Source organism: Punica granatum, chromosome 6 (genome assembly GCF_007655135.1).
Source record: "Punica granatum isolate Tunisia-2019 chromosome 6, ASM765513v2, whole genome shotgun sequence".
Lineage (NCBI taxonomy): Eukaryota > Viridiplantae > Streptophyta > Magnoliopsida > Myrtales > Lythraceae > Punica > Punica granatum.
The window spans coordinates 25,591,611-25,608,568 of record NC_045132.1 but is presented as its reverse complement, the minus strand read 5'-3'; the positions used below and the strand labels follow the sequence as shown (position 1 = coordinate 25,608,568).

The 16,958-nt window shown below is 41.8% G+C and overlaps 4 protein-coding genes across 5 annotated transcripts; 2 read left to right on the top strand and 2 right to left on the bottom strand.

Annotated features, from left to right (window-relative positions):
* The first annotated feature begins 25 nt into the window (after positions 1-25).
* On the top strand, positions 26-3,730 carry LOC116211739 (beta-glucosidase 11-like). 2 transcript variants are annotated; one of them, XM_031546247.1, is made up of 13 exons: positions 234-698; positions 806-869; positions 1,114-1,169; positions 1,330-1,405; positions 1,508-1,579; positions 1,692-1,779; positions 1,898-2,156; positions 2,242-2,357; positions 2,436-2,656; positions 2,774-2,802; positions 2,917-3,004; positions 3,108-3,198; positions 3,287-3,730. In XM_031546247.1, the coding sequence occupies exons 1-13, from the start codon at positions 567-569 to the stop codon at positions 3,543-3,545; spliced, it is 1,551 nt and encodes a 516-aa protein (XP_031402107.1). In that variant the 5' UTR covers positions 234-566; the 3' UTR covers positions 3,546-3,730. The 2 variants fall into 2 exon arrangements, with proteins under 2 accessions (XP_031402108.1, XP_031402107.1); XM_031546248.1 differs by lacking the exon at positions 2,774-2,802 and having other exon boundaries at positions 26-698; positions 2,436-2,685.
* Positions 3,731-4,121: 391 nt separating this feature from the next.
* On the top strand, positions 4,122-7,204 carry LOC116211741. Its single transcript, XM_031546249.1, has 9 exons — positions 4,122-4,502; positions 4,743-4,980; positions 5,381-5,433; positions 5,622-5,658; positions 5,760-5,831; positions 5,960-6,064; positions 6,183-6,339; positions 6,432-6,508; positions 6,912-7,204. Exons 1-9 carry the CDS (start codon positions 4,387-4,389, stop codon positions 6,975-6,977), a joined length of 921 nt encoding a protein of 306 aa, XP_031402109.1. The 5' UTR covers positions 4,122-4,386; the 3' UTR covers positions 6,978-7,204.
* Positions 7,205-7,227: 23 nt separating this feature from the next.
* LOC116211737 (cyclin-dependent kinase C-2-like) lies at positions 7,228-11,746 on the bottom strand. The gene is made up of 12 exons (XM_031546245.1): positions 11,495-11,746; positions 10,306-10,387; positions 10,139-10,229; positions 9,977-10,006; positions 9,527-9,636; positions 9,360-9,432; positions 9,163-9,283; positions 8,957-9,074; positions 8,645-8,784; positions 8,466-8,526; positions 8,091-8,161; positions 7,228-8,011 (listed from the first exon to the last, which is right to left on the bottom strand). The coding sequence occupies exons 1-12, from the start codon at positions 11,602-11,604 to the stop codon at positions 7,441-7,443; spliced, it is 1,578 nt and encodes a 525-aa protein (XP_031402105.1). The 5' UTR covers positions 11,605-11,746; the 3' UTR covers positions 7,228-7,440.
* Positions 11,747-12,322: 576 nt separating this feature from the next.
* Positions 12,323-16,754, bottom strand: LOC116211738 (cyclin-dependent kinase C-2-like). The gene is made up of 12 exons (XM_031546246.1): positions 16,426-16,754; positions 15,298-15,379; positions 15,131-15,221; positions 14,969-14,998; positions 14,542-14,651; positions 14,364-14,436; positions 14,170-14,290; positions 13,963-14,080; positions 13,585-13,724; positions 13,429-13,489; positions 13,165-13,235; positions 12,323-13,083 (listed from the first exon to the last, which is right to left on the bottom strand). The coding sequence occupies exons 1-12, from the start codon at positions 16,533-16,535 to the stop codon at positions 12,516-12,518; spliced, it is 1,575 nt and encodes a 524-aa protein (XP_031402106.1). The 5' UTR covers positions 16,536-16,754; the 3' UTR covers positions 12,323-12,515.
* Positions 16,755-16,958: the final 204 nt, after the last annotated feature.

Here is a 16,958-nt window from a genome sequence, read left to right as displayed (position 1 = left end):
CCTTATTCTTAAACTAAATTTTTGGCGAAGGATGACCCAACCGTCGATGCCAAATGCCGTCATCACGGTCTCTGCTAATTTGCAACCCGTGAACCATTGATGACGCCACTGTCTCCAGGGAGCTGGAAGAATGGACCTGCGCTTGGAGAAAACCAAGAAATTGAAAATCGGCAACTTCCACTGAATGCCAGCAGCTAAAGTCCAGCAGAAAGTAGTCATCTTCGTTACATCACCACGAAAATGAAATCTTCCCTTTTTCTTCACTGTCCCATCGATTGGACAGCCCCATCTCAACCACTCTGGCCTGGCCCCCTTGTCTCCAATCCGAAGATATCCAGTATAATAATCTTCGGCATTCCAGATATTGCTGTACATGTTTAGTATGGGTTGTCTGTGATACGGAGTAATAAAGTTCTCATAACAGAAACGGAAAGTTCTGCAGGAGAAAGGAGTGTGTGTATGTCAGAGGAACTTGCAGAAAGTTGGAGCCTTTTCATTGTTCATTTGTTCTTCTGTGAGAAACTTGCAGAAGTTTTCAGCTCTTCAGCCAACAGAGAGAGAGAGAGATGTGGAAGCTCTGCAGGTTTTTGTTGTTCATGGTGAGCTTTAGAGTGGGACAAGTGTCAGGGGCAGATAAGTATAGCCGGCATGACTTCCCTCCCGGGTTTGTGTTCGGGGCTGGAACCTCTGCTTATCAGGTCTGTATTGAACTTCTTTCAATCGAGGTTCATCTCTTGTATTGTTCTTTCCATGAGTCATTACGAATGGCATAGATGATTGAAATGGTGGGTTGAATACTGTGAAGGTCGAAGGTGCAGCAGAAGAAGACGGGAGGACTCCGAGTATATTCGACACTTACGCCCATTCAGGTCCGCATGGCACGTGTTGCTGTGTTCCTTTTCGGAGATAAATTTTTTATATGACGAATTATGCTGAAAGCGGGTTTATCTCTCGATGCCATAAACTTCAACTTAGTTTCATAAAGAATCGAATTTCATGATAAAGGAGGGATCATTGAAAATGTTCAAGGAAAATCAGGAACAATGGCACCTTCCAGAGGCCAGTTAGTTCCTGTTTTTATTCGTTTTTCTTTAATGCTGCTTGAACTTTCAGGGATCACACGAGGAGCCAATGGAGATGTTGCATGCGATCAGTATCACAAATATAAGGTATAAGAATCGTCGATGACGAAAAGACGGAAGAGAAAATCTCCAACCAAGAAGTGTTGGTTATGGAAATAGATTTGTCATTTCCATTTCACAGTAACCATCCTGCAATACTTTTGGTCTACTATCTCTTGGGCTCATGGTTTGATGCGAACTTTGGCAGGAAGATGTCCAACTCATGGCTGAGATGGGATTAGAAGCATACAGATTTTCGATCTCGTGGTCGAGACTCATACCGAGTAAAAATTCTTCTGATCGTAAATTGTAGCTACTGAATGGGAGAAGATGAAATAATAGAGTTTCATTCTGTCCTCTCATCAAACTATGCTTCGTTTTATCAGATGGAAGAGGACAGGTCAACCCGAAGGGCTTGCAGTATTACAATAACCTCATCAACGAGCTAATCAGCCATGGTCATACCGAATCATAAAAAATTTAGTATTTACTTTTTGTTCATAAAAGTCCAACGAGGAAATGCTGAACTCGAAGAAAAACTCCTCGGATTAATACTATTTGTTGAAGCAGGGATAGAGCCTCACGTGACATTACACCACTCGGATCACCCACAGGCATTGGAAGACGAATATGGGGGGTGGATAAGTCGAAGGGTGGTGTAAGATCTCTTCCATTCGATTCTATAAGATCCCGTTTCTTCTCATTCATCCCTCATCGTGTTTTCCTGTTAAACGAGGGGATCAGTTGCAGCGTAAGAATTATGTTGACAAATGCAGGAGGGACTTCACAGCATATGCAGATGTCTGCTTCAGAGAGTTCGGGGACAGAGTTCGGCACTGGACGACTTTCAATGAGGCAAACGTATTCGTGCAGGTTGGCTATGATTACGGCCTTATGCCTCCTCAGCGGTGCTCAAGCCCATTCGGGATCCTGGACTGCCAAAAAGGAAACTCCTCAACAGAACCATACTTGGCGGCTCATAACATCCTGCTAGGCCATGCTTCGGCTGCAAGGTTGTATCAGAAAAAATACCGGGTAAATAATCCATCTAACAAGATTTCGTAAACCGAAGAAACAGAATTTGAAGAACATGTTAAAGTTGTCTACAACTTTCTTACAGCACAAGCAAAAGGGATATGTAGGGTTGAACCTTTTGGGCTTCCATTTCACTCCTTTCACCAACACGACTGAAGACATTGTTGCGACTCAGAGGGCGAACGATTTTTATCACGGATGGTAATTCGACAAGCATTCCACGTTAAATTCTTTTGGAAGCGTCAATATCTCTTGCGATCAACCGTGCCTCATTTGCAGGTTTGCGGATCCCCTCATATATGGGGATTATCCTGAGACAATGAAGAAGATTGTGGGATCGAGACTCCCTTCCTTCGATCAAATCGAGTCAAGACTGGTAAAAGGCTCGGCTGATTTTTTGGCGATAAACTTCTATTTTGCAGAAAAAGTGAAGGACAGTCCCCAGAGTTTAGAGATCCAACCAAAGGACTATAAAGCCGACATTGCAGTAGAATTGGATTGTACGCCCAATAAGTTTGTTCCTTTTTTGGTCTTTCCAAGCCTGTATCATATTCTCATCAGTGTAAAGAAGTGATACTTAACAGTTAATGACCCCTTCTTCTTTTCGTTCATGGCAGTCTCAGTGATAAACACGACACAGTTCGAGGTGGTTTTTCCTACTGATGAGCTGCTCGATATTCTCTTGCTCTATCTGTTACTTATACGTAAATCCATGTTAGTGCGACAATCTTTTTTCATTTCCTTGCACTTCATTCTTCAGTATCCGGTCAATCCATGGGCTTTACAAGGCATACTGGAATACTTCAAACAGAAGTACGGGAATCCACCCATGTACATCCACGAAAACGGTATTTATCTTTCTCTCCTACAAAATCGAAAGTCATTAAATCAAACTTGCACGGAAAACAGGTTCACCTGACCGGAAAAATCATCGTCCTGTGTCTTTCTCAGGTCAGCGGATGCAGAGGAACTCGTCGTTGGAGGACTGGCCAAGAGTGAAATGCCTGCAAGGATACATTGGTGCTGTTCTTGACAGTCTGAGGTACATACTTAACATTGATCGTATTGTGCACACAAGTACTAGATTTCTGTGTTCAAGCTGAGAGTACCTTCCTTCTATCCTGGCATAGGAACGGCTCGGACGTGAGAGGCTACTTTACGTGGTCCTTGCTAGACGTTTTCGAGCTTCTGGACGGATACAACTCGGGTTTCGGTCTGTACTACGTCGATCTTGATGACCCCGACCTGAAGAGATGCCCGAAGCTCTCCGCCCGATGGTACTCCCACTTCCTGAAAGGGGGAAGCCAGGGACCGGGCTCGGGCAGCTTAATCGAGCAATTGCAGGATAATTCATCGTCTGTTTCTCCCGATCATGGACTGATCCATTGAATTCTTCTGCACTACTTGACCCTATGTACGATCGCATATTAGTCCATGGAAGAGTTATCGAGTTCACCCGACTGTCCCGACATTACAAGTTATCCCATGTACCAGTTTCTTTATGAAATTTATTAGATGTGTTCGGGAAATTCTTGCATAACTTTCCGAATATAAGAGACCATCGCTTTCAATCATAAAAACGTTTGCTAACGTTCATGTCGATGAATTTCTCGAAAAATCATCTCGTGATGCGGATCAATCCGACGTTGGAATGATAATTAGTTCCAGATTTTCAGTCGTTGAGGATATGTCGCGTCTTCCTGAAAATAGTTCAGTCATAAAATAAATCGGGATATTACTATTATCATCCAAAAAGAGAAAAAGAAAAAAGAAAAAGAAAAAGAGATTTCTATGTCCACGTGTAAATTATGTTTTGTGGGACCCAGAAGGTGGGGAGGGACCAGTGAACTACACCTAGACACGTGGCAGGGTCCGCCGAAAGAGGAGAGAGAAATTATCCACTTGATTAAATTAATTATCGATTAATTAATCGATAAATGGAATGATTAATCGCGTCATCTCCGCTCTCCTCCTTTCCTCCCTTCTTCTCCTCCACGACCTTTTCCTTCTGCAAAGTTTCAACCTTTCCTCTTCGTTTCTTCTTCTTAGCTTCCCCTGACAGAGAGCACGCAGCTGACGAAGAAACCCAGAAGGAGGCAAAAGCAGCTTCGTTGATTCATTGATGTCTGTGTCACGAACACCTCCGCGCGGTCGATGATTGGGGTTCTTCGGACCATGAACCCGCTTCGGGAGCTTCTCCTCTCGTCGCCGGTTTCCTAATCGGGAAAACATGGGCATCAACAAAGGCGGCGCCTTTACTCTGGTGCCGGAGCTCCCGGTCGTCCCCCATCTAGCTCTGAGAAGGAAGCAGCTCCCCACGCGCTTCTCTGTTCGCTCCTATTTCGGGTTTGTCTCGGCGGTTTCTGTTCATTTCCCATCTTAGTAATCTACGAGTTGACTGCCAAATCAACGCTTTCTTTCCTGCCCAATCTGTTTCTTGCCGGAAAAGATCAGTTCTTTGGTTGATTGACGCCGTTTTTTTTGCTGTTTTGACTTTCTTGATGAATCTTTGTCAGACTGAGCGGTTCTGAGATTGAAGTGTGAATACTCTGTTCATTTTTGCCTTTTGGGTTGAATTTCTTGTAGGGAAACATTTCCCGTATCGTCATCTTGTCGATGGAGAAACGTAGAAACTCACTGTGAGAATATTAATAATGGCCATGGCATACAGCACCCAGCTGTTTCGAAGAGTGATACTTCGGGCAGAATGCCTCAGCTCTCTTTTAACCGGTTACAGCTCAGTGATGAGGAGTGCAGTGGTTTGCTGAGGCGAAACTTTGGTCGGTTTGTTGCCCGTGAGGCGGTTTTAGATGAAGAGTACTGGGTTGGTTTTCTTTGTTTTACTAGAGTAAATTATGTTACCATTATTGGATCTCCGAAGACAACCTCATCTCTTGGAAACTCAGAATCATTGTTTAGGTTCCAGTCAATATATTATGTAATTTTGCCGTGGAGATACAGTATGTCAAATTGAGTTTTAGTCAAAGCAATATTTTTCTGATATCACGTCAAAAAATGCATATAAAATAAATAGAAAGATTCCCAACTGGTCTAATCTTACAAAAATGGAGTGTGTTCCACCTGTCGAGTCTAGTAAAATTCAGGGATAGTCAGTGTCGTCTATTCTTCATTAAACATGGGTCCTTTCGATTTCTTTTTCTTTTTCTTTTTTTGGTTAATGATTTCGAATGCCAATTGCTTATATGATTTCGTCTGCGTGACAGACAGCGGCATGGTTGCGAGCTGAAGCTCATTGGGAGTCTATGTCCTACATGAGGTTAGTTTCGTGCCTCCCAACTAGAAACTCCTAGTTCATAGTAGAAACTCTTTCTAGGTGCTGTTCCTGTTTGGCTAACTGATATGGTCTTTGTTCTTATGGCATGTCATTGTTTATATTATCTGATGATTTAAAATTGTCCATGGCTATTCATTTTACGTAATAATTAATGGTTAATTGTCTTCTAGGCACATTGATAATTATAAGAGGAAATATGCTGAACAGGTAACTAAGACTAACTATAGATGTTCATCTTTCTATAGATTTCTGATGTCATGATCAGTATGGTGACCGGCTGACAATTGGTTTTTTGCTGTGTGTAAAAGGAGTTTTATGCTTTGAAAAGAAGATGTCTTGGACAGGATAGGAATTCACTAAAGTGTTTTTGTTTCGTCACGGTACTCCTTAAGCCATAAACTCAGTAAGGTCTTCTGTATATTCGTCTTAATATGCCAAAAGAAGGCTTGTAAATATTCAAGAGAATTTTGCTTGGGTTCTTCTTCACTGCATTTGTCTATACATACAGGTCAAAAAGGAAGACAAGAATATCAGAAGAACGGTTTTAAACAGTGTTGTGGGGACTCTTGATCTAAGCATCAAGCAGTATCTGAAAGGAGAAACTTACCCTGGAGTATGTTCCCTTGAAATCTCATTCTTAGGGTCCTGCTTTTGTCATAGCATTTTTTTTTTTTTAAATACTTGTCGAGTTCATGCGATCTAATATTTTAGTTACTTCCCATGATCTTTAGGAGCTTAGAAAGGTCTCTGCAGTTTTCGCAAATCAGGAGCCCTTTGACGCGCATAAGTACGCGTACATAGCAAATGTTTGTGTCTCAAAGTTTACTCGCTGTCAGGGCATTGCATCTAATATGATTAATCTAGCCATGGAGGTTGCTTCCTTAGCAGGTTAATCTCATGCTAAAGACTTGCTTTCTCGGCATACACACATGTCCTAGGGTTTAACTTGATCCTTTTCTGTTATCTCTGTGATGTCTCAGGTATGAAGGAGTTGTTTGTTCATGTTAATGCAGACAACACGATTGCTCAGAAATTGTACCAGAAAACTGGCTTTCAGGTTGGACATCTCAGCATTTTTCCTTCTAAATTTTTTGCAACCTTAGAGTATTACTTAGGGCAATACGAATCACAATAATATTGCGAATGGCAGTAGTATCCCCCACCAAAGGTCAAATCTTCCCAGCTCTCTGCTGCTGCTAAGAGTTTGTTGGTTTGAGCAGTTCTTTGTACTATGGCTGTTTGATGAAACTCATTTGAATTACACATAGAAATTATACATGTCGGAAGCACGAAAACAAAGAAACCGGCCCCTCTCGACTATCTTGTTTGTTATTTATGAGTTCGGTAGTCACAATCACAGTCCTAGGACATTGGAATTTGATTGTAGGTTGGTCATATCTTGTTTGTCATTTGCAATTGCGGGCCGGGGAGTTTCACAAACATCTCATCTTCCTTGGCAGATTGTTGATGCTGCGTCATCTCCGTCATCTAAAGATCAAAGGCTTTTGATGTCAGTGGAACTGTGAAGAGCCCATCACCTGGAGGGAGAGGGAAGTATTACGAAGATAGCAATGTATACTCACCTAAAACTCAACATTGCTTGTTTTCGTGTGGCTCAGTTTTCACGGATGTAAATATGAATATGATTTTTTGAAAGTAGAAATGTGATGTGTCCACGACCCGAACGAATAGATGATTTGTATTGTCAAATGTAGACGTCAATGGCTTTAATGTGATGCAACTGCTTTCCTCCTGAGTAGCCTGCCGACCAAATCATCTCATCAATCAGACAGCCATCGTTCCATTCGAAAATTTTCAAAGATAGGCGGTCTTGAAGGCCTTCCCTTCCATTTAGGCCTCGAAGTAATATAATACACCACAGGTACATGAAATCAAGTTACAATATATACTCTTCCTCTTCGACAGAAGAGGAAACCGTAAAATAGAAACAGCGACACTCTTCCACACACTTCCGCCGAGAAAGACACGCTACTGCTGCCACCCCCCATACTGCTGGTTACGGCTCCCACCCATCATGTTCGACCCTCGACCTGCGCCTGAGCCTCCGTAAGGTCCACCCTGAGGGTAATTTGATGAGCCTACACCATACCCACTGCCGCCTTCCCCACGAGGGCCACCACCTGGCATGCCACTAGAACCATATGGCGGACCCCGACCATGAGGAGGATAGGGCCCACTGCTGTGACCTCCACTGCCCCCAGTACCCCCTTGGCCTCCGCGACTCGGATGGTTGTAGCCACCGCCTACGTTCCCACTCGATGGGTATCTGTTTGGGCCTCCAGATGGACCACGGGGTTTTCCATAGTGATGGCCTGATGGGCCCCCTGCTGGAACTGGTTGCTGAGAACCATGCATGAGCTGGTTGGGACCTGGCCTCATATGGGCTACATGGGCCTGCCCCGACTGCTGAATGGGTGGAAGGCGAGCGTGCTGAGGTGGGTGTTGGAGTTTCTGGCGTTTAGCGTTCTCCTCATGTTGCCTCTGCTGCTGGCGCTTCTTCTTGGTCTGGAACTCATGTGATGATTCATATTTGGGCAAACTGCAGGAATTGGAATATCTGAAGAAAATGGAGCAACTTAAGAAATAATAGAATGAGTTTAAAATGACAGTGAAGTTACCTCTTTGGATCACAAGGGAGTGGATCGGCCCAGAAGTACTCTGCATCGAGGGCATCCTTCGCAGATATTCTCTGCATTCAAAGCAGCAAGAGAACAATCTTATGGATCAAACTAAAAAACATCTAAGTTTATCGACTATTGAAAGGAAAAATAATTCTTCAAAAATCAGAACACACTCCAAATGAGCAACGTCCATATACAGCATCACCTACTGAGGCTTTGCTCCCTCACGTTCTGACTGTTCTCTCTTCTAAATCAAACCATTGAACCGTCACTACCGATCACTCATTCATCAGTTCTCACAAACCTTTCTTAATTATGACATGAAAACTAAGCTGACACACTGTTAGCCTATCAGACATAAGGGAACCATACCTGAGATGGATCGAGAATCAGCATCCTTTCCAATAAGTCCAGAGCATGGCGATCAAAAGTACTATTCAAAGGCAGAGTCCCAACCAAAAGAAAAACACAAAGATCAACAACTAATTTGAATCAAACAGTGTTTCACTCCCAAAACTCCTTGTAGCTACATAAAAATTTTAGTTACTTACTGCTTGAAAACCTCTCTGAGTCGTCTCCTCATTGTTCTTGTTGGCTTGAAGTTATTATACCAAGGGATCTTTGAGACACCAGGCCAATTGATCTCATCTGGCGCTCCACATAGCTCAAAAATCTTGTTTAATTGCTCTGGCTGCATCAAAAGTGGAAGAATGTTTACTTAACGATAATGATAACCAGGTCTCCAAAGGAGAAGAAGCAGACAAGCAGAAGAAAAACACAGCATAAAATTAACTTTCTGCTATTTGAGAAATAAATTTCAGAAATTGAGAACCTTGAATGTACATTCTATCCAGTGGAAATACCTCATCTTTTCCAGGGAAAATTGGTTTCCCATGAAGTAACTCTGCAAAGATACAGCCCACAGACCACATGTCAACGGCAGGACCGTATTTTGTTGCCCCAAGCAGCAACTCTGGAGGTCTGTAGAGGTCACAAAGAATACGTCGTTAATGAATCCATATTCCAACTCATGAAGAAAGTCTTCATCAGTGAAGGAAAAATCACTCACCTATACCATAATGTAATGACGCGATTGGTAAGATTTGCATTGACATCACTTGAGAATGATCGAGCAAGCCCAAAATCTGCAAGCTTCAGATTTCCCTCGTTGTCAATAAGAAGATTTGAGCCTGTTTCACAGAGAATATAAGTCAGAACAGATTCTCATTCAAACTAAAAAATCAGCAATGCAAACTTCACAGGTACCTTTTATATCTCGATGAAGCACTTGATTAATGTGACAATAGTGAAGCCCAGTCAAAAGTTGTCTCATGTAGCACTGCGTCCAAGAGACAATATGAGATACAGAGCACTCGTAGAAATATAACAGTTATGAATGAAAATACCAATAATGCTCAAGCAACTTGCACCACCTTGATCTGTGGAGTCGAAAATTTCATCCCAGGACGATCTGCTAGGCCTGTTAGATCATGGTCCATGTATTCAAATACCATGTAGATGCCCCCCTTATATGTGTTCCCTTCTGCAAATTGGGAAAAAAGAAATCCTCATCAGATTCACCTTTACCCCAATCAGGAAATTTTAGGAGATTCAATTGAAGAAAGGATCATTTTAGCTTCTTAGGATGAAGAGTAAGTCTTCTATTTGATAGAGCACTGACATGCTCATTAAAATAAAAAAGAACAAATTTAAATAAACACCATGCAAGAATACTTGCATCCATAGATGTCTTCAAGCGAGACATTAATTACATGTAAGAAGGAACTCATATTGATTGTGCATCATTTCATCCACATCAAGAACTTTCAAGAAACTAAGCTAGAAGGAAGAAAAAACTTCCGCAACACTGCAAAAGCACTTGCCTGGCCTCCCTTGCTCATCTTTCTCGGGGCCTACAAAGAAGACCAACATTTTAATATCAAAGAATTCCCCATCAGACTGATCCCATGCAAGGCATATATGCAACCAATGGCTTTTCCTAGAATATGAAAGAGTCTGCTGAACAGTAAGTTCTCCAAATTTACCTGGCGATGTCACAATTTCTTTTAGCGTGATTACATTTTCATGATGAAGTTTCTTCAGAATTTTGATTTCGCGTATGGCAGTGATGGGAAACTGCAGAAAAAAGGATACAAGACCATACATAACTGTAACCCTGGGAATTAAGAATGAGGCAGTGGATAGAACATACCCCCTCTCTCTCATTGTCCATTCGTATTTTCTTCAGAGCAACGATTTCGCCTGTTCTCTTTTCTCTAGCCATGTAGACTTGACTGCACATGCAGAGGCAGTTTTAAAACACATCTCACAGAAAAATAGAGAATCCAAGTTCTTGTAAACCATGTCTATATATTTTTAACAGAAACTTGAATTCTGATTCTAAGAAAAAGCCAGAACATTGAGGCATCAGAAAGAGATGCACTGCGATTACCGAAGGGGAAAATATATATATATTAAAAAAGAAAAAAAAATTGGTTTCATGCTCCATGAAGGTAAACGAAAAGAGAAAGGGCTATCCAACACCACAAAGAGTTTTTCATGTCTATGCATTTATTTCAGCTAGAAAATTCTGTGATGATTTATAAGTCAAATCCAGTAGAAAGATTACATGTCGTAATCAGTTCCCAGCTTGCAATAAAACCCAATCAAGAAGGTCGGAACACATTGTGGAAACTCGAAAGAGTCGAATGAGCAATTAGTGTTCAAGATCATGCCATCCCTTAATATATGTAAGCCAATGCCAGTTGCCTCATCAGAATTGTTTTCTCAAAACTTTCACCGCCAAATTCCCAGTCTAATCATGGACAATGAAGCACCCAAAGATAAAAATTACAATGTTTTTTAGATGTCAAAGTGATTATATACCGGAAGTCAGTTTGGCTTAAATCAGTATTACTAAATTGAAGTTGACTAATGAAGATTGCAGTGATTTCATCGAGAGACACAGCCTGATACAGAAAGTCAGAAACTTCCATTAATAACAATGATTCAGTACATGTACAAGTTACAAGTAATGATTTTATCAGGGGAATTATACAAAACAAAGCTACCCCCAGAAGAAAATCTGACAGGGATGATTACACAAGAACATGAAGACAGGTAGAAAACAGAGAAACGACAAAAAAAAATATTTTTTTTTTCCTAAACGAGGGAAAAAGAATATCCCTTCCAGTCATCATCCATGAACAAATAAGAACACACACACCACCAACAAAAATAAGACGGAAATTGACTCATGAATTTACAGATATCTCATCAAAATCGAAAATTTTAGCTGGTCCAACCCCCCAAGAACATCCCAGAAAAGGCAAAAGCGAGGGAGAATCAGCTGTAAGGCGATAAAGCCAATCGAGAGGGAAGGTGGGGTGGGGAGAGCTGACCCGTAGGTTCCTTCCCCGATCTGCTCGAGCTTCTCGAAGCAGTCGACGCTCCTCGATCCCCAGGAAGGGGAATAGTCGATGCTGAGCTGCCCCAGAGCCGCCATGGCCATCTCTAACCTCTTTTTCACTCACTCTCTTCTCTGCTGGGCGGGAGTTCTCCGTCTTCCACTGTGCAGTCTCTTGAGCTGCAACTACGGCGGTGGCCCGGCCAGAGAGAAGAAAACCGCGAGCTCGCCTTCTTTTTAATCGGACGGTTTTGCCCCTGGTCTTTTCGGAAATTGCGTAAATACTGCGCCATAGACGTGGCCCAAGCCCAATACTTACCGAGCACAGCCCAGCTCGTATTTTTCGATGAGGAAAATCACTGGTCTCCCCATTGTCATTATTAAGGAAAAATAACCCCTTTCGCATCTTTATCATCTTTATTATCCGAAACATTTTTTTTTTTGGCCCCTTTCAATCTTGTCCCCAACTTTTCACGTTTTGTTGGGGTTTTCACCACAGTGATCCGAATGTCATGTTACTGATATGGCATTTTCACAAGCCCACTCTCCTTCCTTTTATCTCACTTTTTAAAATCTATTTTATGGGAAAAAAAAAACTTTCAGAATGTATCTGATTTTTGAGTTGAATTGAATTTTAATTTTAATTGATTTGTAATGATTGCATTGTTAAATTATGAGAAAAAATGTGAAAAAGTAATGAATAGTTAAGTGAAAGTAATTATTGTGTTGTTGAATTGTGAAAAAAATAATGAATAATTGAGAGAATTTAATATTAAAAATTAAATTAAATGGTTAAAAAAATAAAAAAAAATAATTGTGTTACTGAATTAAAAATAAGTAGAATTGAATTGAGTAACGTTAAAAAAAATTTAAAAACCACACACAACCTCAAAAACTAATTTTATATTTAAAAATTAGCTACGCCAACAACGTTCGCGGAACATGTAACATCCGGAACAAAGTGGCAAAAACCGCGAAAAGTTGAGGACAAGACTGGCAAGCCTTGCACAATGAGTCTATTGTTGCCACCCCCCATACTGCTGGTTACGGCTTCCACCCATCATGTTCGACCCACGTCCTGCTCCTGAGCCCCCATAAGGGCCACCCTGAGGGTAATTTGATGGGCCTACACCATACCCACTTCCGCCTCCACCGCGAGGGCCACCACCTGGCATGCCACTTGAGCCGTATGGGGCACCCCGGCCCTGAGGATAGGGCCCGTTGCCATACCCTCCACTGCCCCCAGCACCGCCCTGTCCTCCGCGATTTGGGTGGTTGTAGCCCCCGCCTGCGTTCCCACTCGATGGGTATCTGTTTGGGCCTCCAGATGGACCGCGAGGCTTCCCATAGTGATGGCCCGATGGCCCTCCTGCGTGAACAGGTTGCTGAGACCCATGCATCAGCTGGTTGGGACCTGGCCTCATCTGGGCTGCATGGGCCTGCCCCGTCTGCTGCATGGGCGGAAGACGCGCGTGCTGAGGTGGGTGTCCGAGTTTCTGGCGTTTGGCGTTCTCCTCGTGTTGCCTCTGCTGCTGACGCTTCTTCTTCGTCTGGAACTCGTGCGATGATTCATATTTGGGCAAACTGCAAAAATTGAAATAATTGAAAAAAACGAAGCAACATGAGAAGCAACAGGATGAAGTTTAAGATGAAAAGTGAAGTTACCTCTTTGGATCACATGGGAGTGGATCGGTCCAGAAGTATTCTGCATCGAGGGCATCCTTCGCCGATATTCTCTGCATTCAAAGCAGCAAGAGAACAATCTTAGGGATCAAACTGAAAAACACTCCTGAAGTTATGGGCAATGACCATATTCACGCTTTTCTTCCCCATGTTATTGACTCTTTACCTGTTCTAAACTCATACTATGGGCCTGTGGCCTATCAAACATAAAAGAAAATTTAGAGGTACTCCGAAAGGGAATCATACCTTAGAAGGATCAAGGGTCAGCATCCTTTCCAACAAGTCCAGAGCATGGCGATCGAAAGTGCTATTTGAAAGCAGAGAACCACAGGTCATTAGAACCGAACTCCCAAATCTCCTCAGAAGGATCACACAACTACATAAAAAATTTTAGATACTTACTGCTTGAAAACCTCTCGGAGGCGTCTCCTCATTGGTCTTGTTGGCTTGAAGTTATTATACCAAGGCATTTTTGAGGCATCAGGCCAATTGTTATCATCTGGAGCTCCACATAACTCAAAAATTTTGTTTAATTGCTCTGGCTGCGTCAAGAGTTGGAAGAATGTTTACATACAGCAAATGATAACCAGGTCTCCAAAGAGAAGAAAGGGACAAGCGGAAGAAGCACGTAGCATTAAATATTTTCCTCTTCCTTTTTTTTTGGGTCCATAGTAAACTATTTTTCTTCATTACTTCAAATGTGGATTTCAGAAATTAAGAACCTTGAATGTACACTTGCTTCATTCCTATTGTCCATTACATCATATCCAGTGGAAATACCTCATCTTTTCCTGGAAAGATTGGTTTCCCATGAAGAAGCTCAGCAAAGATACAGCCCACAGACCACATGTCAACTGCGGGACCATATTTTGTTGCCCCAAGCAGCAATTCTGGAGGTCTGAAGAGGTCAGAAAGAATTACATTACTCATGAATTCAATTCATACTCCAACTCGTGAAGAAAGTATTCAATACTGAAGGTTGCTCACCTATACCATAATGTAATGACACGATTGGTGAGGTTTGCACCAGGATCATTTGAGTATGATCGAGCAAGCCCAAAATCCGCAAGCTTCAGATTGCCCTCGTTGTCAATAAGAAGATTTGAGCCTATCTCGCAGAGAATATAAGTCAGAAAAAATGAAAATTCCAACGACAGCAGCGACACAAACTTCACTGATACCTTTTATATCTCGATGAAGCACTTGGTTAATGTGACAATAGTGAAGCCCAGTCAATAGTTGTTTCATGTAGCACTGCATCCAAGAGATGAACCAAGAGAAAATATGAGACATAGAGAACTCATAGAAATATAACGGTTAAGACAAAAATACTAATAATTCTCGAGCAACTTGGACTACCTTGATCTGTGGAGTCGAAAATCTCATCCCAGGACGATCTGCGAGGCCTGTTAGGTCATGGTCCATGTATTCAAATACCATGTAGATGCCTCCCTTATATTTGTTCCCTTCTGCAAATCGAGAAAAAAGGAATCCTCATCAGACCTGCCTTACCTCAATCAGAAAATTTCAGGACATTGAATTGAAGAAAGGATCCCTTTAGCTTTAGACTAAACAGTACTCTTGTCTTCTATTTGATAGAGTGTTGATGTACTCCTTAAAGTAAAAAAGAAAAATTTAATATAAACACAATTACATTAATTACGGTTGAAAAGGAACTCGTATTGGTCATGTGTCGTTTCATCCACATCAAGAACTTTCGATAATCGGAGCTATAAGGAAGCAAAAACATGCACAAAAGTTGTGGATAGCCAGTATAAGTACTTGCCTGGCCTCCCTTGCTCATCTTTCTCGGGGCCTACAGAGAAAACCAATATATTACTATCAAGACAATCCCCATTAGACTGATTGCATGCAAGGCAGATATAAAACCATGGTTTTTCTTAGAATGTGAAAAAGTCCGCTGAACAGAAAGTCTCTCCAAATTTACCTGGCGATGTCACAATTTCTTTCAACTTGATTACATTATCATGATGAAGTTTCTTCAGAATCTTGATTTCACGTATGGCTGTGATGGGAAACTGCAGAATAAGGACATAAAGACGATGAATAAAAGTAACCCTGAGTATTACGAATGGGGCAATGGATGGAACATACCCCCTCTCTCTCATTGTCCATTCGTATTTTCTTCAGAGCAACGATTTCGCCTGTTCTCTTTTCTCTAGCCATGTAGACTTGACTGCACATGTGAGGCAGTTTTAAAACACATTGCACAGAAAATTAGAGAATCTAAGTTCTTCTAAACCACTTCTCTACATTTTCAACAGACAACTTGAATTTCTGATTCTCCTAAAGAAAAAGCCCATACATCGAGGCATCGGAAAGCAATCGGTTGCATGCTCCAAGCAGATTAACAAAGAAAGAAAAAGCTATCCAACACCACGAGGAGTTTATCACATCTATGCATCAAGTTCAGCTAGAAAATTCCGTTATGATTTGTATAAGTCAAATCTAGTAGTAATATTACATGTCGTGATCAGTTGCCAACTTGCTATATAGATCCAAACAAGAAGGTTGGGACACATTGCGGAAACTTAAAAGAGTCGAATGAGCATATTAGGGTTCAAGAACATGCCATCCCATAATATATGAAAGCCAATGCCAGTTGCCTCATCTCAAGTGTTTTCTCGAAACTTTCACTGTCAATTTCCCCGTCTAGTCATGGGCATGGAAGTACCCAAAAATAAAAACTACAACGTTATAGATGTCAAAGTGATTATATAGAGGAATTCAGTGCAGCTTAAAACAGCATTACCACATTAAAATTGAATCTAGAATCACGAAGATTGCAGCGGTTTCATTGAACGACACAGCTTGGAGCAGAAAGTCATGAAATTTCATTGATAACAATGATTCTGTACATGTACAAGTTACAAGTAGTGATTTTATGAGGGGAATTATACAGAAAAAAAAAAAAAAAAAAAAAAAACTCCCAGAAGAACCTGATGGGAAAAACGAGAAAACGAGAAAAAAGCCCTAATTTTCCCAAATGAGGTAAAATGAATATCCCTTCCGGTCATAATCCATGAATAATTAAGCATACACACGACACCTACAAGAGAAAGATGAAATTGATTCATGAATCCACAAATATCTCGATCAAAATCGAAAATTTAAGCTGGTTCAACCCAAGAAGAGTCATAAAGCAAGAGAGAATCAGCTATAATACGATAAAGCTAATCGCAAATAGGGACTGAGAGGGAAGGGAAAGGGGGGAGAGCTGACCCGTAGGTTCCTTCCCCGATCTGCTCGAGCTTCTCGAAGCAGTCGACGCTCCTCGATCCCCAGGAAGGAGACTCGTTGATGTTGAGCTGCCCCGGAACCGCCATGGCCATCCCTAACCTCTCACTCTCTCTGTCTCCCCCTCCTCTCTCTTAACTGAAAGAATCTGCCTATCAACTGATACCCGTAAGACAGGCTCAGACGAGCAGTTTAAGCACGGCAATAACTTCTCCCAGAGTGCGTCTCTTGGGCTGCGATGGCGGTTGCCCGACCAGAAACGAAGGGGAAAAAGATCGAGAAGAAGAAGAAGAAGACGACGATGGTTGGTGACTGCGAAAAGAGCCCGCCTTTTCTATTTGGACGATTTTGCCCCTGCTCTTTTGGGAAATTGCGGGCTCCCTATGCCCTTGACGTTGGCCGAGTTTGGCTAAGCCCAACATCAATCGGGCTTTAACCAACATGGATTGGTTATCCGTACATGGAAATTATCCGTACATTTAAATCTGTTATTTAACCAAGATGAATTTTTTCAACTG